Raw genomic sequence first — 18,676 nt, forward strand, 5'->3', positions numbered from 1 at the left:
ACTAATAAAGAAAAAGAAGAACAACTAATTTCTATAACCAACGAAACGGGGAGGTTTTTACTGTTAATTTTGCCTTGGTTCCAACTGCCTGTAGTCCGCATCTAGACTGATAGTTGATTTATGTAGCTATTCCTTGTCAGCGTCTTAGGTTACCAGTACTTCTGCCTACTTCTCCCGAAATCCGTGACCTTGATTTGATCCAAAAATATATTTATTCTTAATTTGTGTCTTATTAAAAGATGTAAAATGAAAAGAATTAATAAAATGAAGCAAAAAAAACTTTACTGAAAATATTTTCTGAAGCTTCTGACATTCTACACGCACCTAAGAAAAGTGAAAAAAAAAAGATTATAATGGATTTTTGTGGTCTAAAACATTGTCAATATAATCGATTCGCATATTAGGCTTAGACAACAAAATTGTACAAAAAATGGATTTATATCCATTTCTTCTCGCAAAAAATAATGCCTTATAATTCATTTGAAATTCATTATAATGGATTATAAAATAAATACAAAATCCTATTAAAATGGATTTAAATTAATATGATTTTTGTTTCGCGTCGTGCAAAATTTTCCAAGATTTTTTGTATTTATCAAATGAGTAATCCGTAATCTTTGCAAAGTGAATGTTAACTTCTCCCCCCTAACGTTTGGCCCATTGCTACTTTACAACCCCCATCCCAACGTTTGCCCCTTTGCCCCTTTGCCCCCACACCTGAACCACCACCCCCATCTGGCCTTTTGGGGCACCCCCACACCTGAACCACACCCCCACCTAAACCAACAACCCCCATCCACCTGAACCCGCCCTCTGATCCGGTTCAGGTAGGGTGGGTGTGGGGTGGGGGTTGGTTCAGTTGGGATTCAGTTGACGGAAGGTTGTTTGCTTAGGTGGGGGCAGGGTCGGGATTGGTTCAGGTGGGGGATGGCGGGCATAAGGGTACAAATTGCACCTTTTGTACCCTTACACCCGCCATCTCCCACCTGAAACAATCCCAATCCTGCCCCCAAATGAATCAAACCCTCAAGAGGCAAACATTGGGGGATGTAAGCTGGCAATTGTTGAAAGGAACAAAATTCAGTTATTGAGTAACATAAAAAAGGAACAAAATTATCAAAGTTTTAAAATAATCAAAAATAACCAACTTTAGTTTTAAAAACGTAGAAAAAACTTTATGTGCGTTGAAGTTCGCTTCTCAATAAATTGGAAAAAAAATCGACTTTTTTCTGAGTTTTTTTATTCGTGTCCACAAAAATAGAAAATTAAATATTATAATGGATCAAAAAAAATTTTTGTTTCCTTGAAAAATGGTAATATTATAATGCATAATAGATTATAATAGATTTTTGTTCACGTTTGTGGACGCTGACAGTGAAACTCAATTATAATTGATGTTCATTCATCAAACTCCAATGCGGGTAGCTTTAGAGCAATGAGGATTTTGAGTCCATTTTTTTCATTTGCGAATCTTCAAGTTTTTTCTGGGTTTTGTTTCCATCTTTTGCTCATGGAAAATTTCTACAGTAATCATTTGTTGAATTTTGATGTAAAAATTAAATAGTATATGTAAAAATAGAGTATTAATTTATTTTTTAAGTTATTTTAACTCAAATCTCAATTAAAATTTTGTTAAAAAGGGATCTTAGTTTTTCAGGATTTGAAAGAAAAAAATTTTCAATTGCAAAATTTCTTAAAACCTTTTTCTGTTAGTGTAGTATAAGCAACACAACAAAATCAACTACGAGGAAAAAAGCATCTGATGGGGTCAAATTAGGTTTTACTTTTAAAATAGTTTGAAAACTTTTCATTTTCAAGATCACTCCTGAAGATCAAGCTATTGCGTTATTTTTATTTTATAAAGCTAAAGTGGTTATTTGGTTTCTAAGCATAAGTTTCGCCAAAAAAGACATCATTCAAATTAATCAGTGTCATGTCAGGAGTACTTGTTTTTCAAAAAAAAAAGAGAAAATGAAATGAAACAAGACTGCTCGTATCAAGCCCTGAGTGTACAAAATGATAAATTTCGCTCCTAGTAACATTGCAATTATGTCAAATAACCTGCTTCAAACAATTTGCAACGATTTTCAACAATTAAATTTCGGTTTACGGGTTAATTTTAATTAAATCACTATCGGCCAGCAATAAAACAAAGCATAAATGTCACAAAGCACAAATGATTGCGATCGCGTGAATTGCATGCGGCACTTTTGCCTAAATAGCGTCTTCCATCGGAAGTGAAGAGCTCAAAAACGTGCATTAATGGACCTCAGAAAAAGTTTTCTGTTGAAACTCAATCCCGCCTCCCTCTTCGTAAAAAACCTACATCCGACTCTAAAGAAGTGTGTCCCTCACCAGCGGATTTAGGAGGGGGGCGGACGCACCCCCTCAGGGTTTTGATCCCCTGCCGACCCAAAGGGTCCCTCTTTGTGTTATTTTGAGGTATCAATTTTCGGCTGACTGACTCTAAAATTTTTCTAAAGGCGCCTTTGTCGCTAAAATATACTAATTTTGAGATGGGGCTGGCAGAAAAACTCAATTTTTGGGTAAAAATTTTCCAAAAAAGCCTAAGACGCCTTTTTTTTGGCCTGGTTTTTCAAAAATTTTCCTGCGGCGCAGAAAATTTTGTCAAAATGCGCCCTTAAGCTGATTTTGGAGAGCTCAGAAAATCAATTTGGTCGACCTGAAAAAAAAGGTCGACAAAATTCTCCGCCCCACCCCTTCGAGAAAAATCTTAGATCCGCCCCTGCTGTCTTCTGTTGTTTTTGTACAAGAAAACGAAGTCGAGACATTCTCAACCAGTTGTCAGTTTTTTTTCACTCCATGTTTTTTTTTAGTTCATGCTTGAGCACAGCTACTACATAAAAAAGTCTCCATCACAGAAATTTACATTGGCTATACGGGTACACCTGTCTAGAAAAGCTGCTTAGACACAATAGTTACTGCTGCTTAATCCCAAGTTGTACATTCGAATCAACAAGACACTCACATTTCAGATAGCATTTTGTTATTATTTCCAAGGGAAGTTAAAAACAAATAACCACAGTAAACAACATATCTGTTTCCATAAGATGCTTCCTTTGTTGTATTTTTACTTTCGCTATCGACAATTTTTGTGTTATTGTGTCGGTTTCTATAAAACTTGACTTTTTCTAAGATTTTGAGAGAAATTTTTGTGATTAAAGAAAAGTTCTTGTTTTCGGCTGCGTAAGTTGCTCAATTCTTATTGACCAAAAAAAAAACAATCAAGTAAAGTTTTGATTGCGTTATATTTATAAATTTTTCTTTTATTCTTGAGCCATGGCCCCTTCGGGCGGCGTTGGGGGAGATACCGATGCTCAGCAGAAGGGCGTGGGGTTGGCCACGGGAAGTGTAGTAAACAATAACATCATCAACAACAACAACAGCAACAAAAACAACAGCAGCAATAATCATAATGCAAACAACAGGCATTCTCCCGACTCGGGAGTTGAGACGAATACAAATGAAGGATGCAGTAAGTCCACAGTATAGATTCCATTGTTTAGCTTTTTATGGTAGTTCACTTGAAGACAGACAAAATGTCAACTTTGTAAACAGTTTTTGAAAAATTTGGTTGTTTTCTAGTTATCTAATTTCTAGTTTTCTAGTTCTCTACTTTTCTTGTCTCTAAGCTTTAGCTGATGTGTCTGTCTAAAAACTGTCAATTATATTAAAATTTCATAAAAAAAAGAGTCTTAAAACCAAATTAGAGACTTCCTTGTTTTGTTATTTTGTCGAGGGAGGATGCCAAAAAAACAAGAAAGAATAAATTTTGGACTTTGAACTCGTCCAGATAAACGGTGGTTTAGATAAGTGTTTTTTTTTGCAGCGAATCAAAGATCAATTAAGCAATATCCCCCCCCCCCCATTCACACGAGGCAACATACTTGAGGCATCATATCTTTAACTACTTGAAAACAGTTTGAATGATATGAAACTATCAGCCAGGTTCTCCAACGAATGTGGAACATCAGAACTTAAAATATCACAACTCAAAAACTACTTTCAGAACAAAAAAAAATCGCTAAAACTGATGCGTCTTATTGAACAAAATTGCTCTTGCGTACATAGCTAACGTGCTGAGGAGAACATTATTCAGTCTTCAGCTACAAAGTTAGAGCACGAACATTTGTAATTTTTTTTCTCGAAGCAACGGTCGCGCAAACAAAATCTCGCTTGAAAACAACTTTTTTAAAACAAAGTTGTATCTTTTTCACTTCTTTTGGCACTCGTATAAAATATACTTCTTTCGGTCAACTGATTGCTTCCTATGAACACATAAACTATCTGCTTGCGCTTGATAAAGTAATTTAGATATTTTGACCGTTTTTGTTTGGGGTGATAGCTCAATTGGTCATTAGGGGGGAGAGATTGCCCAATTGGTCCCAAATCAAAATTGATACAATTTAATTTGCTAGTTTTATAGGAATTGAAAAGCCAAGATAATCTATCGATAATTCCATCGAGCTTCAAAATTTCTTTCCTGACATTTGGCGGGCAAGTAAGTTATCCCAGATGTAAAGTTTTCTTTTTGTGCCTTTCTGTGAAAAAAAAAATTTGGAGGGAAATTTTACTGTTTTGGAATTTGTTAAGCAGGAAGGCCATTAATACGGTAAAAAAACCTCAGTGCCTTAAAAAACCAAAATCATCATGACTGCTTTTGAGGCTCTTAGGTTTCAGAACTGTCTATATTCTTGTATTCCAACTACTAAAACGTGATTGCTGAGACCGTGTCAACTTCGATTCAAAACAACTATCTGAAATCACACGGTAATCTTTTCAAAAAAATTGTTCAAAATATTGAAAACATTGTTGACTCTGTTCACCTGAGCTCTTGAAGTCTTATATAAGTATTTGAAAAAATACAAAATCAGCTTTGTTATATTCGAGTAGAAAAAATACTTATTTTCATTGAGATCAAACATTACGATGTTTCCGTCTTAATTTACAAGTGAGACGTTGAGGAAGAAATTTTATCAAGAAGACTTTGCGACAGTTCAAATAGAGATAATGAAAAGTCTGCAAAATTAAAAGACAAAAAAGAGAACTATTGAGAAAAAGTGAATTTTATCTCAAAGATGAAAGCACATGAGTTCTCCTTAATAATCTTTACAGTTCAAGTATAGTAGAAGATAGAATAATCTATAAGCACTGGTGTCATCGTTACCCCCTTATTGCAACTTTGTTCAAAATTAATTGTTTTTAGTGGTTGCCAATACAAGGCCAAGCTGTGCATTTTGTGAATTGGAAACGGATTTCGCATCAGGTCAATCAGATTTGTCGCGGAATCCACAACATTGCTATTTTTCTTTGATCTTTTTTGCTGTTTTGCAATCCACAGTTCAAAACACTGTAGCACTTAAAACCGCTCCAAAAATATTAGTTGCGGAATCACCTTACAATCTCAAATACTGAAAGAATGAACTTTTTTCCGATCTCAAATACTGAAACAATGAACAATTTTCCTATCTCCAATACTGAAAGAATGAACATTTTTCCGATATTAAACTCTGAAAGAATGAAAACCTTTACGATCATCTCAAGTATTAAACAATAAAAACAAACTGAGGTAAACTCTTGTGTTATAATGTTGAATTATTAAAAAAAGTTCATTATTTCTAAACACTGAAGGGGTACATTCAAAACTTTAATTGAACAATGATTTGAGATTAATTATTGGATTTCACTAACGATAGGTAAATCAGTGCTTTCAAATTCTTCATTTGCTGGATAATAATTGTGGCTATAGCTTTTAATTGTTCACGCAAGGACTAGCTCAGCTCAGTATAAAAAACAAAACTACGATCCACTTATATTTGTGGAATCCGCTTACATTTGCGGAACCGCTTACTTTTCCAGAATCCGTTTACAGTTGCGGAATCCAGAACAAGTAGCTATATTTGCTGGTTGCGGAATCCGCGACACAACAAATGTGTCGACAAAGTTACGTTACACGCGAAATCCACGAAAAGTTTGTAAGTGGATTCCATCATGTTCAAAGACTTGTCTCCGGAATCCAGGAACATACAGACACCAAATTATGCGCCTATCCAGTGCACAGTTTGGCTCGTATTGTCAATCACTCAATTTAGATCTATGGCATGACCGAGCTCCAGCGGATCTCTTTAACTACCCCTTCCCCTTTGGTACCAATGTAACAAATCTCCCCGTCGAATCCGCATTTGCCTAAACCATGGAATCCGCATTTGCCCATAAAAACACAGCAAGGCCTCGTAATGACCCTCCTTTTTGCAAAAGGGGGAGGGGGGAATAGTTGAAAAGATCCGCTTCAGCTACTTGGCTATACACCCTCTGATTTTGTCGCTTGTTTGCAGTGCGTCTTCTGTCTCTGATGCAGCGTGGAGACTGGGCCATAGTAGAGCATACATTGAGAGAAATGGACAAATTCAGACCAGCCGACATTGCTGAGGTGCGTGTCTCCCTATCGTGTGTGGTGTATTGCTTAAGAATAGACGGTGACGTGGTATCACGAACGCTTCTCGATACAGTTAATAGACGATAATTTAGAAAATTATCAAAATTCGAACGTAATTTGCAAACCCTTGTTCTTACTACGCATCGTGAAGAAGGTACATTATTACTAAAACGAGCGATTCGGCACTCTTCTATTTGTCACTTTTTCCTCTTCACGTTTTGGGAGGCTTTGGTACTTCTTATGAAATCATTTTTTGGCCTATCGACCCTAAAACTTTTTTAGAGGCACCTTTGGCGCCAATCTATACTAACTTTGAAGGGGAGCGCGCGCCAAAAAACGCCATTTTTTGTCAAAAATTTCCAAAAAAGTGCCCAAAACAGCATCTTTTTAGTGCTTTAGGAGAGCTCTGAAAAGGTCGACAAAATTTTCAATTTTTTTTGAAAATCCGCCCTCCCCCCTCGAGAAATTCATAGATCTGCGCCTGTATATATCCTCCCCCTAAGAAAATATATATTGGCTTCAAAGGCAATTTTAGAAAAATTTAGCGTCATCAGCTATGGAAGTTACAAAATTCTTTCCCCCAATTTTTTCTTCCAAACTTAAACTGCTTGGGGGCTTGGGAAGCTAGTTGGTCATTCTGATGTGTAGGTGAACAGTGTGAGTGAGGAGAAGGGGTGGACTCCTCTGTACCATGCGATAGCCGCCAACAAAATAGTGGTCGCTGAGAGACTGTTCGACCTAGGAGCATCACTCACTGTCAAAGCCAAGGTGATAAATAGCTAAGGTCGTCAGCTATTTATCATCAAAATACACTTAATTTATATCGATCGCCATAATCATCTGGTCTGATTAATTGTTTCTTTTAATCTTTGAAGTAAGTTTCAAGCTGTTACTTTCAATTAACCAAATTAAGTTTTTTTGTTGCTTTCGCATTGATTATTTATCATATGGCGAAAAAACGCAGTACTATTATAGACATCCATCGTGCTAAAAAGGCAAAGTCGAGCCGTTTTCTTATAGCAGCGTTTTTGTGTTCTGGAGGTTGAATATCTAACTGTGTGTGTGTGTGGGGGGGGGGGGGGGTCTATATTGGAAAAGAACAGTAAAAAAAATTCAGCACTTTCTTGACTATTTCTTCTTATGAATCTCTTCATCTGTTGCATGAGAGGATTTAAGGTTCAATTTTTGCATGCTGATGATCGTATGATACAATTCTTACATAATACACAATTCTTATATAACTCTAACACAATTCTTACAAAATCAAAAACATAATACATAGGCGTTGTAATAATACAGGCGGATGGATATTTTTTAGTAGGTATTAATGGGTGAGAAAAATCTTTAAAAATATCTGGTTTCTTTCCAGGATGGGAAACAGGCAATTCACCTGGCTGGTGCATTTGCCAATGTGGACTTGATGAAGTTCGTGCTGAACAAGACAGTGGCCAGAGGGGGAGACATTCTCACTCCGGGAGGGGTAAGAAACTGTGTTTGAAAAAAGTGCACTGATTTTGGCCCCTGAACGTTTTCTAAAATCTCCAAGAAACTGACGCAACAAAAAAGCACCAAACAAACAATCTTTCGGCGGTGGGCTGTTGAATTCCTAAGACAAACAATTAAACAAAGAACTCGCCTTTTCCCAAAAAATCCGGAAAAAAAGTAAGTTTCGTTGGGGCAGTACAACAGTGCCGAAAATGAAAAAAGTGTTCAACAGAGCCAAAAATTGATGATTTTCGGCCCTGTTGAACAATAAATTTTTTCGGCACTGTTATACTACGGCACTATTGAACGCCCCCGTTTCGTGTTTCTACAAGTAGGATTCAAAATGGTAGGAGCAGGAGCGGATCTAGGATTTTCTCGAGGGGGGGGGGCGGATTTTCAAAAAATTTTCCAAAATTTTGACGACCTTTTTTTTTTTAGGTCGACCAAATTGATTTTTCGAGCTCTCCCAAAGCACTGTTTTGCCCCTACTTTGGCTAAATTTTGTGCGCCGCAGGCAAATTTTTGAAAAAACAGTCGGAAAAGCCGTTTTCGGGCAATTTTTGAAAAATTTTGACAAAAAAAAATCGCGTTTTTTTGGCGCGCGCTCCCCCTCAAAGTTAGTATATATTGGCGCCAAAGGCGCCCTTAAAAAAATTTTAGGGTCGGTCGGCCAAAAATGGATTTCTGAAAAAGTATCAAAGGGGGGACCCTTTGGGTCGGCAGGGGGTCGAATCCCTGAGGGGGGGGGGGGGGCGTCCGCCCTCCCCCCCCCCCGGGTAGGACCTTTCGCCCCTGGGTAGGAGTCAGGTAGGTGTCGAAGTGGTTGCGTCTCCTCCTCTCAATCGAAAGGTCGGATGTTCGAGGCCCACCATGATTCGTGCTCGTTGCTTGAGGGTGAAGCAACAGTACCCAGCCCAGAAAAATAACCAAAAAGTTTGCACGTAGTTTTTAAACAGGGGCACAACAGCTGTTCGCCGTGATGAGCTGTACAGCTTTTGTGTTGGTCCTTTCTTCCGTGGATAAATGGTCTTAAGTGTTAAAAAAAATGATTGATCATGATAGAATAATGTAATTTGATAATATGTTGATTTAACAAAAATTTACTCTAAGCTTATTTTGCTGTTGTGTAGGACATGGGCAGATGTGTGTTGCACTTTGCATGCACGAGGAACACAGGAGGACTGGAGGTGGTGAGACTGATTCTCAGGTGGATTTCCAATCAGACGAACAGCAGCAGCAATACTCACACCCACTCAAAAGACAAGGACAAGGACAAGGACAAGGACAAAGAGAGGGACAAAGACAAAGACAAGGATACTAAAGACGGGAGACTGTTTCAAGATAAGGTGAATCAATTGATAGTGTTTGTTTTTAACGAATTCAATTAAGATTTTGGAGCCATAATGAAATGCCAAATCCCGAGCATTGATTTCATGATTTAAGTTTTTTTTAGATGACACTAAGTTTTGGCTGTCGCTTAGGAAAATTAGATACGAGATATAAAGAAACAAAGAAGGGTATTTTGTTGCAGACCTATTAAGTCCATCAAATTGAGTTTTAGCTTGAACGGAACCAGGAAATTTGAAGGCCAACCAAAATTAGAAAATTTCTTCGTAAAGCTTTCGAGACATTTCTGGATTTCGGGATAACTTCGCTTAATTTTTTTGTATGTTTTTTTTCCAGAATGGGTTGATTCCGATCATGCAGGCGGCGGAGGTGGGCAACGCGGCTGTATGTAGGGAACTCCTCGCCTACCACGGGGACGAACAGGTCAAGACTCAGAGGAAGGTCAGTGAGATGTGCAATAAGTAAAGTCATCTGTAAATTAAAAAAGAAAATTAGAAGAGGAACTTAATGCTGCGCAGACAAAACGTTTTGGAGTAAAATAAATTTTAAAAAAAAGTAGCCGGGGTTACTATGCCGGTAGCACAGATAGCCCCAACCTGCTATTGATACAAATAGAAAAAAAAACAGAAAAAGCGAAAAAAAAACTTGACAATTTTTTGATTTGTTTGGAATTATTTACTTCGCATGTTATAGTATGTTTTTACAATAGGTTAAGCAATTTTAGATGAAAACTAAGAAGAGACGGTCCTGTAAATACAGTCAGTTTCATTCGCCTTTTGCTAAAGTCAAGACCGAATAGCAAAAACTCGTTCAAAACTTTATAAGATTAAAAATCTGACTGACCACTGAATGAGCTTTGACATGTTACCTAATCAGATGACCTATTAGCAGTTTTTAGGATTCTGCGTGATAAAAAAATCCAAAAAGTCGTCGGAACAAAAAGGGTTGAAATCAATGTTTAAAACATTACACTTCGAGCCAGTCATTAAACGTGGGTACGTAGTAAAGGGCGGGTCAAGGGTGGGTCAACAAAAAATTATTTTTCAAAATTTTGTCTGAAGCAAAAACCAATTGGAACAAGGATCGCCGGTTACATTTGCAAGTAGCACAGAATTTTCCGACCATAGTCTTAAAAAAAATACGGAAACGTTTTCCAAATTATTGTGGTTTTTTTTCGTCGTGATTCTTAAAAAAATACAGCAACGTTTTCCAAATTATTGTGGTTTTTTTTTCGTCGTGATATGAAAAAAAGAGCTGAATAAAAAAGCCAAAAAACTAGAGTATAGGTACATTTGACAGTCATAGTAAAATAAACAAGCTGGGCAACAGTTTTTGAAGAAAAATTACTAGAAAAACGAAATCGAATCATAAAAAATTTCAAAAAAATTGAAAACTAAAACTATTTCAACTTTTTTGCAGAAAATTTTAGAATTTTTCAAATTTTTGATTCAAAAAGGGCGCTGAAGACTTCAAAATTTAATTTAATTTGGGCAAAAAAAAAGTTTTCACGTCTTAAATTAAGCATAAATAAGACTTTACTCGCTCAAAAGTAGACTAAAAATCAAAAAAAATTAATCGTTTTTTTTTAAAGTGGACACATTACAAACTTAAGAGTTTTCCGTTATTTTACTTTCAGTTTAAATTTCAAAAAAAAAATAAAGTTTTGTGTATGCAAATTGCTTGTTTTTGCTAAATAATTGCTGCTTGACTTTTTGTCGAAATTCTTGCGAAAAATTACTCAAACTTTTTCTTCCTTTTTGTTGACGTTTTTTGTTTTCTAGTGAAGTCTTCTGCAGTTTTCGATGTCTGCTGAATAAAAAAGTATACTGTATTTCTGAGCAAGCCATAATTGAGAACACTTTTGAGAACGGCAATGGAAAATGGGAAGAAGCTTTGTATTTTGCTGTGTTTTAGTTTTTTTTCACGCATGTTCAGGTACCAAAAGTTATAATCGAAATGGGTCGACTCTTCTAGCAAATAAAAATTTTTCATTTGTGCTTCGAACAACAGTAAAAAGCTTCAGATAGGTGTCTTAGTGTCGAAAAAACGGACTTACATTTTTTGAGTTTGAGTCTAAATTCTTACGTTCATTATATGGAAATCGGGCATTTAGGGAAATGTCTTTGTATATTATTGTTTTTTGAAAACTACTGTTGTCGATTATGCCTATTTCACTAAGTTTCTGCACGTTGATATAATTCTCTCATGAGACTTCGCTCGAAAAACGACATTAATCTGGAGAAAAAAATTTTTTGTAGTTTTTTTCTGAATTTTCTCCACGCACAGTCTTTTTCCGCGCACAGCAACCGTCTATCCTTGTTGTTATTTTGTGTGAAAAAAATTTTCACGATCCTAGCATATTTATAAAAACAAGTTTTCAAAGTGATTTCATTACGAGGCCATACTAATGTGCACTAAATAGGCGCACAGTTTGGTGTCCGTAGGTTACTGAAATTCAGAGACAAACTTTTAGATTTGTTCCAAAATGTAAATGATTCCGTGCTCGTTTACAGGTAACATACGTTTTATCGGCTTATTAGTTTTTATCGCGGCTTCCGCAGCAAGCATAGATAGCTAGTTGTTCGGGTTTCCACAAACATTTGCGGTTTCCGCTCACATATTTGAGGAATCTATTTACAGTTGCTGATTCCGCGACAGCGTCACTTTATGTTATAACTCTATATAACTATTTTTGTAATTTCTTGTTTGTGACTTCTTTAAACTTTTCCGGATTCCGCAAATTTTATTGCGGATTCCGCAATTGTTTCTGGAGCAATGTTGAGCAATACAGTGTTTTAGTTATTTGTTTGTGGAAAAATACTAGCAATTGTAAAAAACTAGCAATGCTGCGGATTTCGCGACAAACCTGTGTTCGGCCTGTTGCGAAATCTGCGTACAATTCACAGAATACACAGTTTGGCCTCGTAACGTTCTGTATCCTAATAGAAAAAAAATATGAACAAGACTGCTCGTATCAGGGCGAAGCCCTGAATGTTCCGACTGCCTTTTAAGGTTTATGGAGCAGCAGTAATAACATAAAAAAAAATTAATTGAAATAAAATAAAACGAAATTTTTTTTCTTCTAAAATTTGAAATTTTTTATGAAAATCATCCCCCCACACGCCATATACAGTACAAAAGAATAGATTTCGCTCCTAGTAACAAATCAATTATGGCAAATAAGCTTCATTCAACCAATTTGGAACGATTTATAAGACGGATTAAATCTCCGCTTACGCGTTAATAGCGCGAATTACATCGCGCGTTAATTGTCCCAAATTGGTCAAAATGGCCAAAATAGCAAACTTTAAACCCTCATAACTTTACGAAAAATGATCACAGGTGAAATATCTTTTCAAATTTGAGCTCAGGACAACAATACCTTTTGAATGATATAAAAAAATTCCGTCAAAAATGGCTAGTTAAAAAGTCGAAATTTGTCTGAAGAAAAAAAAACCCACCCCGAGCACAAATATTCCGTTACTTTCGTATCGAAAGTCGGAACAATAATGGTTCTTCTTTAAATGTAGGACACTGGGGATACTGTGCTGCACTTGGCGTGTAGAAAGAAGGACATTGAGCTGATCAGACTGTTCTGCGAGTACACAAAGAGTGTCGACATACAGAATGTAAGACATCAAAATTTATCAATTAAGAGAGTTCATTTCTAATCATAATGGAACGAGAGTATTAATGGGTAAATCGTGTTAGTTTCGCAATGATTTTTGTTTAAAATAAGCTGCAGTGAAGTTTGTAAGCGTGACCACAATGTAAGCTGAGCTCGCGAGTGTGATATCTTAGTTATGCGTAATTTAATGACCTAACCAACATCCGTCAAAGATTAGCAATTTTTAGAAATTAGCTGTTATGGAAACTCGCCTACTTGGTTTCTCAACTCAGCTCATTGTTCTGTAAAAAAATAATTGTTCCTGTTTCTGTTTTAGTTTGAAGGTCACGTGCCCTTACACATCTCAGCGTGGGAGGGAGACGAAGTGGCTGTGAAATACTTCTACATCATGAAGGCCAATCCAAACCTATCAGACATGGTCAGAACAGTCCCTTCATCTGAAACTCTTGACTTTAAACTATAGCCCATTGACCGTCTAGTGTTTTTCTGAGAACTAAGCCGGAACTAACTGTTGGCTTTTGAAAGAAGTTAAATATAATAGGAAGTTGTAGTTATTTTTGATGAAAGAAAGTGTAGAAGTTCTACAGTCAAATGCAATTTTTCGATTAAAACCCTCTAAAACATGCCTCAAAATAGGAACCTTTAAGTCTCAATTTTCAGCTAAAAATTTAGTATTTCAATTACACAAACTTAAAATAGTATGCAAACCCAGTCGCAAAAAAACTCCCTCATCCTATCGCAAAAAACATGGATTCAGATCAGCAGTTAGTTTAAAATTGAACGTTTTTGCTTTCCAGCTGGACAGGTCCCCACTGCACATAGCGGCCGAGAGAGGTCACACTTCAATTGTGGAACTGCTGGTGGACAAGTTCAAAGCCTCAGTTGCCGCCAGGACTAAGGTAAAAAATACTGGTTTTCAATTATTTTTAGGAGTCTTGGGATCAACTGTACAAACTTCGGACCAAGTTAACATCCTCCTCCCCCCCCCCCCGCCCAGCGCCGTTGGGGGGGGGGGGGGGGGGGGGAGGAAGAGGATGTTAACTTGATCCCAAACTTATCCGCTTCAAGTGATTTTTCATACTTAAAATTGAAGTGCTCATCCGAGTAAAATAACGCTTATTTCTACCAGCCGAGCGTTAAATAGGATTGAAATCAGGGGCTGCTTATTTCTTCTGATTACCCAAAGGGTTCAGTTTTTTGGTACAAATTTTTCGTCATCCAGTTTTTTCGATCAACCTGAAATTTTTCGGAAGTTCTATTCGAGCTGGAACCATGAAATTCGAAAGGAGAGCGCCCGGCAAAAAAAAACAAGCAGCTTTGAAATTTGAATTACTTTACCAGCTACATATACAACGCCAAAAGCAATATATTATGCCTGGAGGGAGATCCTAAAGAGCAGTACTGCTCATCGAGTAGGATATCCTGGAGAGTAAAGAGAAGACAGCCAGCATCAACTCAACAAACAAATTAAATTAAGGGCTGAAACTAAAAACAGTTTGTAGAGGTCCTGATTGTCTTTATACTAAATTTGAAAAAACTGTTTATAGAGTCTCAAACAACTAACTTCTGACATTTCATGTATATTAACAGGTATCAAGTCATTTTGTTTTAAATAGTTAAAAGCCTGCACAATTCTTACTGTAAGCGATCTCTGTTTAGCGGTAGTAGAAAATTTTTTGCCACTTTAATTACGCCTTTCGCTTTGCTCCTGGTACATGGTCCACTTTTTTGGGAGTAAATCTGAGACAGAAAACTATTTTTTTTACCCGATCGCAATTCCATAAACAAGTACCTTAACATCTCAAAAAAGTATAAATCAAAAACAGTAAGCAATTTGTTTTCGTCCATAATTTCCTCTATTGATGCATATCTACGTTTGAAAAAAATTTCTCTCAAGATTCTTTTTTGTAGTTTCATTATCTCGGTAAGGTGAGATTGGTATGTATTGCCGTATATTAAAATTCCATAAGTGATTGTAGGATTTACATATGCTTTGTAGAAGCGAAGCATCTGCTGTTTAGAAAAAATATACCTAGCTTTCCAGACAATGCCACAAAATTTAATTAATTTTTTGCACACATGTTCAATGTGAAATTTGAAAGTAGGTTTCTTATCAACAAAAATGCCTAAATATTTACACACATTTGTAATTTGAACTGTAGTACCAAAAGCAAAGTAATCTTTTGAAAAGTTATTACCAAAATTCATTATTTGAGTTTTACCAGGATTGACACAAAGTCCATTCGTTTTGAACCATCTATCCATTTTACTTAACGAGCTATCAAAACTATCGCAACAATTTTTTTCTGCATTGCATATTGTAGTATCATCAGCGAATAGAACAACCTCAGATCCTTCAGCAATTTTCGGAAGATCATTTATATATATTAAAAAAAAACGGACCTAAAACTGACCCTTGCGGTACTCCACATGACATCGAGCGACTAGATTGAACAAATTGAAATCGGTTTGTAAAGTAATTGTTTACAAGACAAAGAATCCGGCCTCTAAATCCGTATTTTTCCAATTTTGCCAAAAGAAGATCATGATTTATGGTATCAAATGCTTTTTTGAGATCAACAAGGCATGATTGACCAACCAATTTTTTGTCCCATCCCTCTCTAATAAATTCGGTGAATTCGATTAATGCGTCCACGCATGACTTTTTCTTTTGAAATCCAAATTGTTTTTCATAAAGAATCTTCTGCTTATTAGCAAAGTTATACATTCTATTGAATATTATCCTTTCAAAAATTTTGCTGAGTGAACTTAGTAAACTAATAGGTCTATAATTTTCCAAAGAATCTTTTAAACCTCCCTTAAAAAGGGGAATAACTTTTGCAACTTTTAAGCCTTGAGGAAAATAACCACTCTTAACGCATTGTTTGAAAAGGCTGCAAATTCTTACAGAAATTACAGGCTGCGATAATTTTATAATTTTGTTATTTATGCCATCATGACCATTTGAACCTTTGTTTTTCAACTTATATATGGCATTTTCAATTTCCTTGCGGGTAATTTCATAAAACACCATTGATTTTTCGATGCGATCTACATGACCCAACGCTTGTTTGTAATCGAATTCAAGATTTCTCAGTTTCTCGCCATTTGAGGCAAAAAATTCATATAAAACATCAGCAGCCAAAAAACTCGTGTTTTTGCAGTTTCCTTTGCAAAATTCATTAAAGGCCTGGAACAGCGTTTTCGAATTTCTACCATTTCCAACTTTTTTGTCGTAATACACTCTTTTTTCATTTCTTATTAACTTGGTTGCTAAATTTCTAGCTTGAGAATATTTCAGTTTATTCAATTCAGTAGGATTTTGTACCCACTTACTGAAAAGCCGATTGCGGTTTTTGAGGATTTTTTTGGTTGAATCGGTAACCCATGACTGTTTTTGTGATTTCGATTTTTCTAAGGGAGCAAAACCATCAATTGATGAAACTATGGATTCAACTAACAGACATAATTTCTCATTGGGATCACTAAGCCCATAAAATTTTGACAATTTGTTTTCTAAGAGGAATAAATATTTTTAAATGTATCGTCACGGTAAAAATTTTTAAGATTTCTATAGCAGTAATCTTGATTTTCTTGCGGATCAACATTCACGTAACCAGATACAATTACGGGAAAATGATCAGAAGTAGTTGAATCCAGTGTTTTTACGTTGGCGTCAAAATTAGCAATTAAATGATCAATACATTTACTCGATGTTGGAGTAATGCGAGTTGGATCTCTATTCAAAATATGCGCACCACAGCTCTTAATTAGATTAACATAAGAATTGGAAATTGGCTTGCAATCTAAAGTATCGATATTAAAATCTCCACAAACAAGAAAATTAGTTTTCAAAGCATTTAAGTACAGAAAGTAATTCTCAAAGTAATTCAAAAAAACCTCATTTTTGCTCTGTGGGGGTTTATAGACAACGGAAATATTAGTTTTGACTGATTTATATACGATAGATATGTTGATGCATTCGAAATGAACCTCTATATTGTTTAACTGAAAATTCACATCATCGCGCACATAAAACGCACATCCCCCGCCTCGCTGATATTTCCGGTGTTTAGAAACGAAGGGATGGTAGCCATCAAGATGATAGAGATTCAGATAATCATTATCACACAGCCAGGTTTCGCATAGCGCAATAATCAAAGGTTTTTGTTCTAACTGATTAATATCTATAACGAGTTGGTCATGATGGCATCTGAGGGACCTTATATTCAAAAAATACAAAAAACTGTCTTTTAAGTCGCCCATATGACGTTCTTCTACATTTCTCTCCATTTCAAAAAAAAAATAGAACTTCAGTCAGGATGATTGAATTTATTTGCTAACGTCCTCTGTTACAGTTTTTTCTATATTGAGCGCTTCTGATTCATTTTCAAAATTTAATTTCTTCGAGGCCTGATTATCAATATTCAATATTTCTGGCGATAAATTCCTCTCTGACCATCTCCTCGAAATACCAGGAGTTGAATTGGTATTTAGTTGAGCACCAGTATGGCGCCCAGTAATGAAGCTTTTGTGAACTGTTTGAGGATAGTTGTGAGGTCTTGGCCGGTTTTGACTGATCTGTTTTTTGGCTGCAATTTTAGCTAGTTGTTCCACTCCAGCAAGACTATTTACACTTTGGGAATAAAATGAGCCAATTGGTCGTTGGCAAAAAACTTTCACTTGGCAGTTATGAGTCGTTGTAATAAGATTCATGTTATTGCCTTTTCTTTTAATTTCCATGTCTGATTTCGGCAAACGTTCATTTATGAACAAACTTTTTCCCTGTACACCCTTCTGCCCAGATAACATACGCCTCCTTCCGAAAATCTCATCTTTGTCCGAAAAATAGACAAATTTCAAAATGATTGGAACATTCTTACCAGAATCCTTGCGCGTCGGAAGAGGATGACATGCCTTGATAGCTCCCGGTGATAACACATAGCCACCCAAGTAATGGTAAAGTAGGTTTCACATGTCGGAAATAAGGTTGGGGGAGTATGGGTTGATATCAAAATTCGAAAAAACTAAGCAATCTTTACTCGAATATCTTTCCTGGAAATTTACTCGCTTTTCGAGATCAAAAACATTGTTTTTTAAGTCAATTATTTCCTGGGTTCTTTCATTTAATACATTTTCAAGAGAATCAACTCTTGCCAAAAGGCTAGTGATAATAGGAATCATTAATTTAGGGTCAATATTGGAATCTGGGGGAAGATTTTTCAATAAATCAACGTAATTTTTTGAATTATTTTCGGCCATTTTGATGGTGAAGACCAAATATTTCAAGCAAAAAATCCGAATCAAAAAGCGCAACAATAAGAGCAACTAATCTCTAGCATTCATTTCTCGTTTCTTACCTTTTTCTTAGAAACTTTTTTCTAAAGATCATAAAAATTTTTTTTAAAGGCGTCTTTGGCGCCAATATTTATACTAATTTTGAGGGGGGAGCGTGCTTTGGGAGAGCTCGGAAAATCAATTTGGTCGATCCCTAAAAAAAGGTCGACAAAATTTTCGAAAGTTTTTTAAAAATCTGCCCATCGAGAAAATTCTAGATCCGCCCCTGTTCAGCTTGACTTTCAGTTTAAAATGCTTTTTAAAATGTAGTGTTTTCTGAGGAATAAAAAACTTGCCGTTAGATCAATTTTTTTCTCAAACTGCATCAGTTTTATCATCAAATTATCAAAGCTAGAAGATCTTAAATATTCGAAAAAAGTTCAAGAGGCTATAATTTTTTCTGTGAACTTCTAGAAAATTTG

At 36.0% G+C, this 18,676-nt stretch overlaps 1 protein-coding gene across 1 annotated transcript in view; it reads left to right on the forward strand.

The window, feature by feature from the left end:
• Positions 1 to 2,985: 2,985 nt before the first annotated feature.
• The window catches only part of LOC134850922 (uncharacterized), a gene marked incomplete in the record, with an annotated part of 66,924 nt that continues 51,233 nt past the window's right edge, over positions 2,986 to 18,676 (forward strand). The window contains 9 exon segments of the mRNA XM_063866729.1: positions 2,986 to 3,496; positions 6,357 to 6,451; positions 7,106 to 7,225; positions 7,827 to 7,937; positions 9,073 to 9,288; positions 9,626 to 9,730; positions 12,820 to 12,918; positions 13,234 to 13,335; positions 13,715 to 13,816. Coding sequence (XP_063722799.1) covers positions 3,301 to 3,496; positions 6,357 to 6,451; positions 7,106 to 7,225; positions 7,827 to 7,937; positions 9,073 to 9,288; positions 9,626 to 9,730; positions 12,820 to 12,918; positions 13,234 to 13,335; positions 13,715 to 13,816 — 1,146 coding nt within the window.

This window comes from Symsagittifera roscoffensis, chromosome 7, assembly GCF_963678635.1.
Source record: "Symsagittifera roscoffensis chromosome 7, txSymRosc1.1, whole genome shotgun sequence".
NCBI lineage: Eukaryota > Metazoa > Xenacoelomorpha > Acoela > Convolutidae > Symsagittifera > Symsagittifera roscoffensis.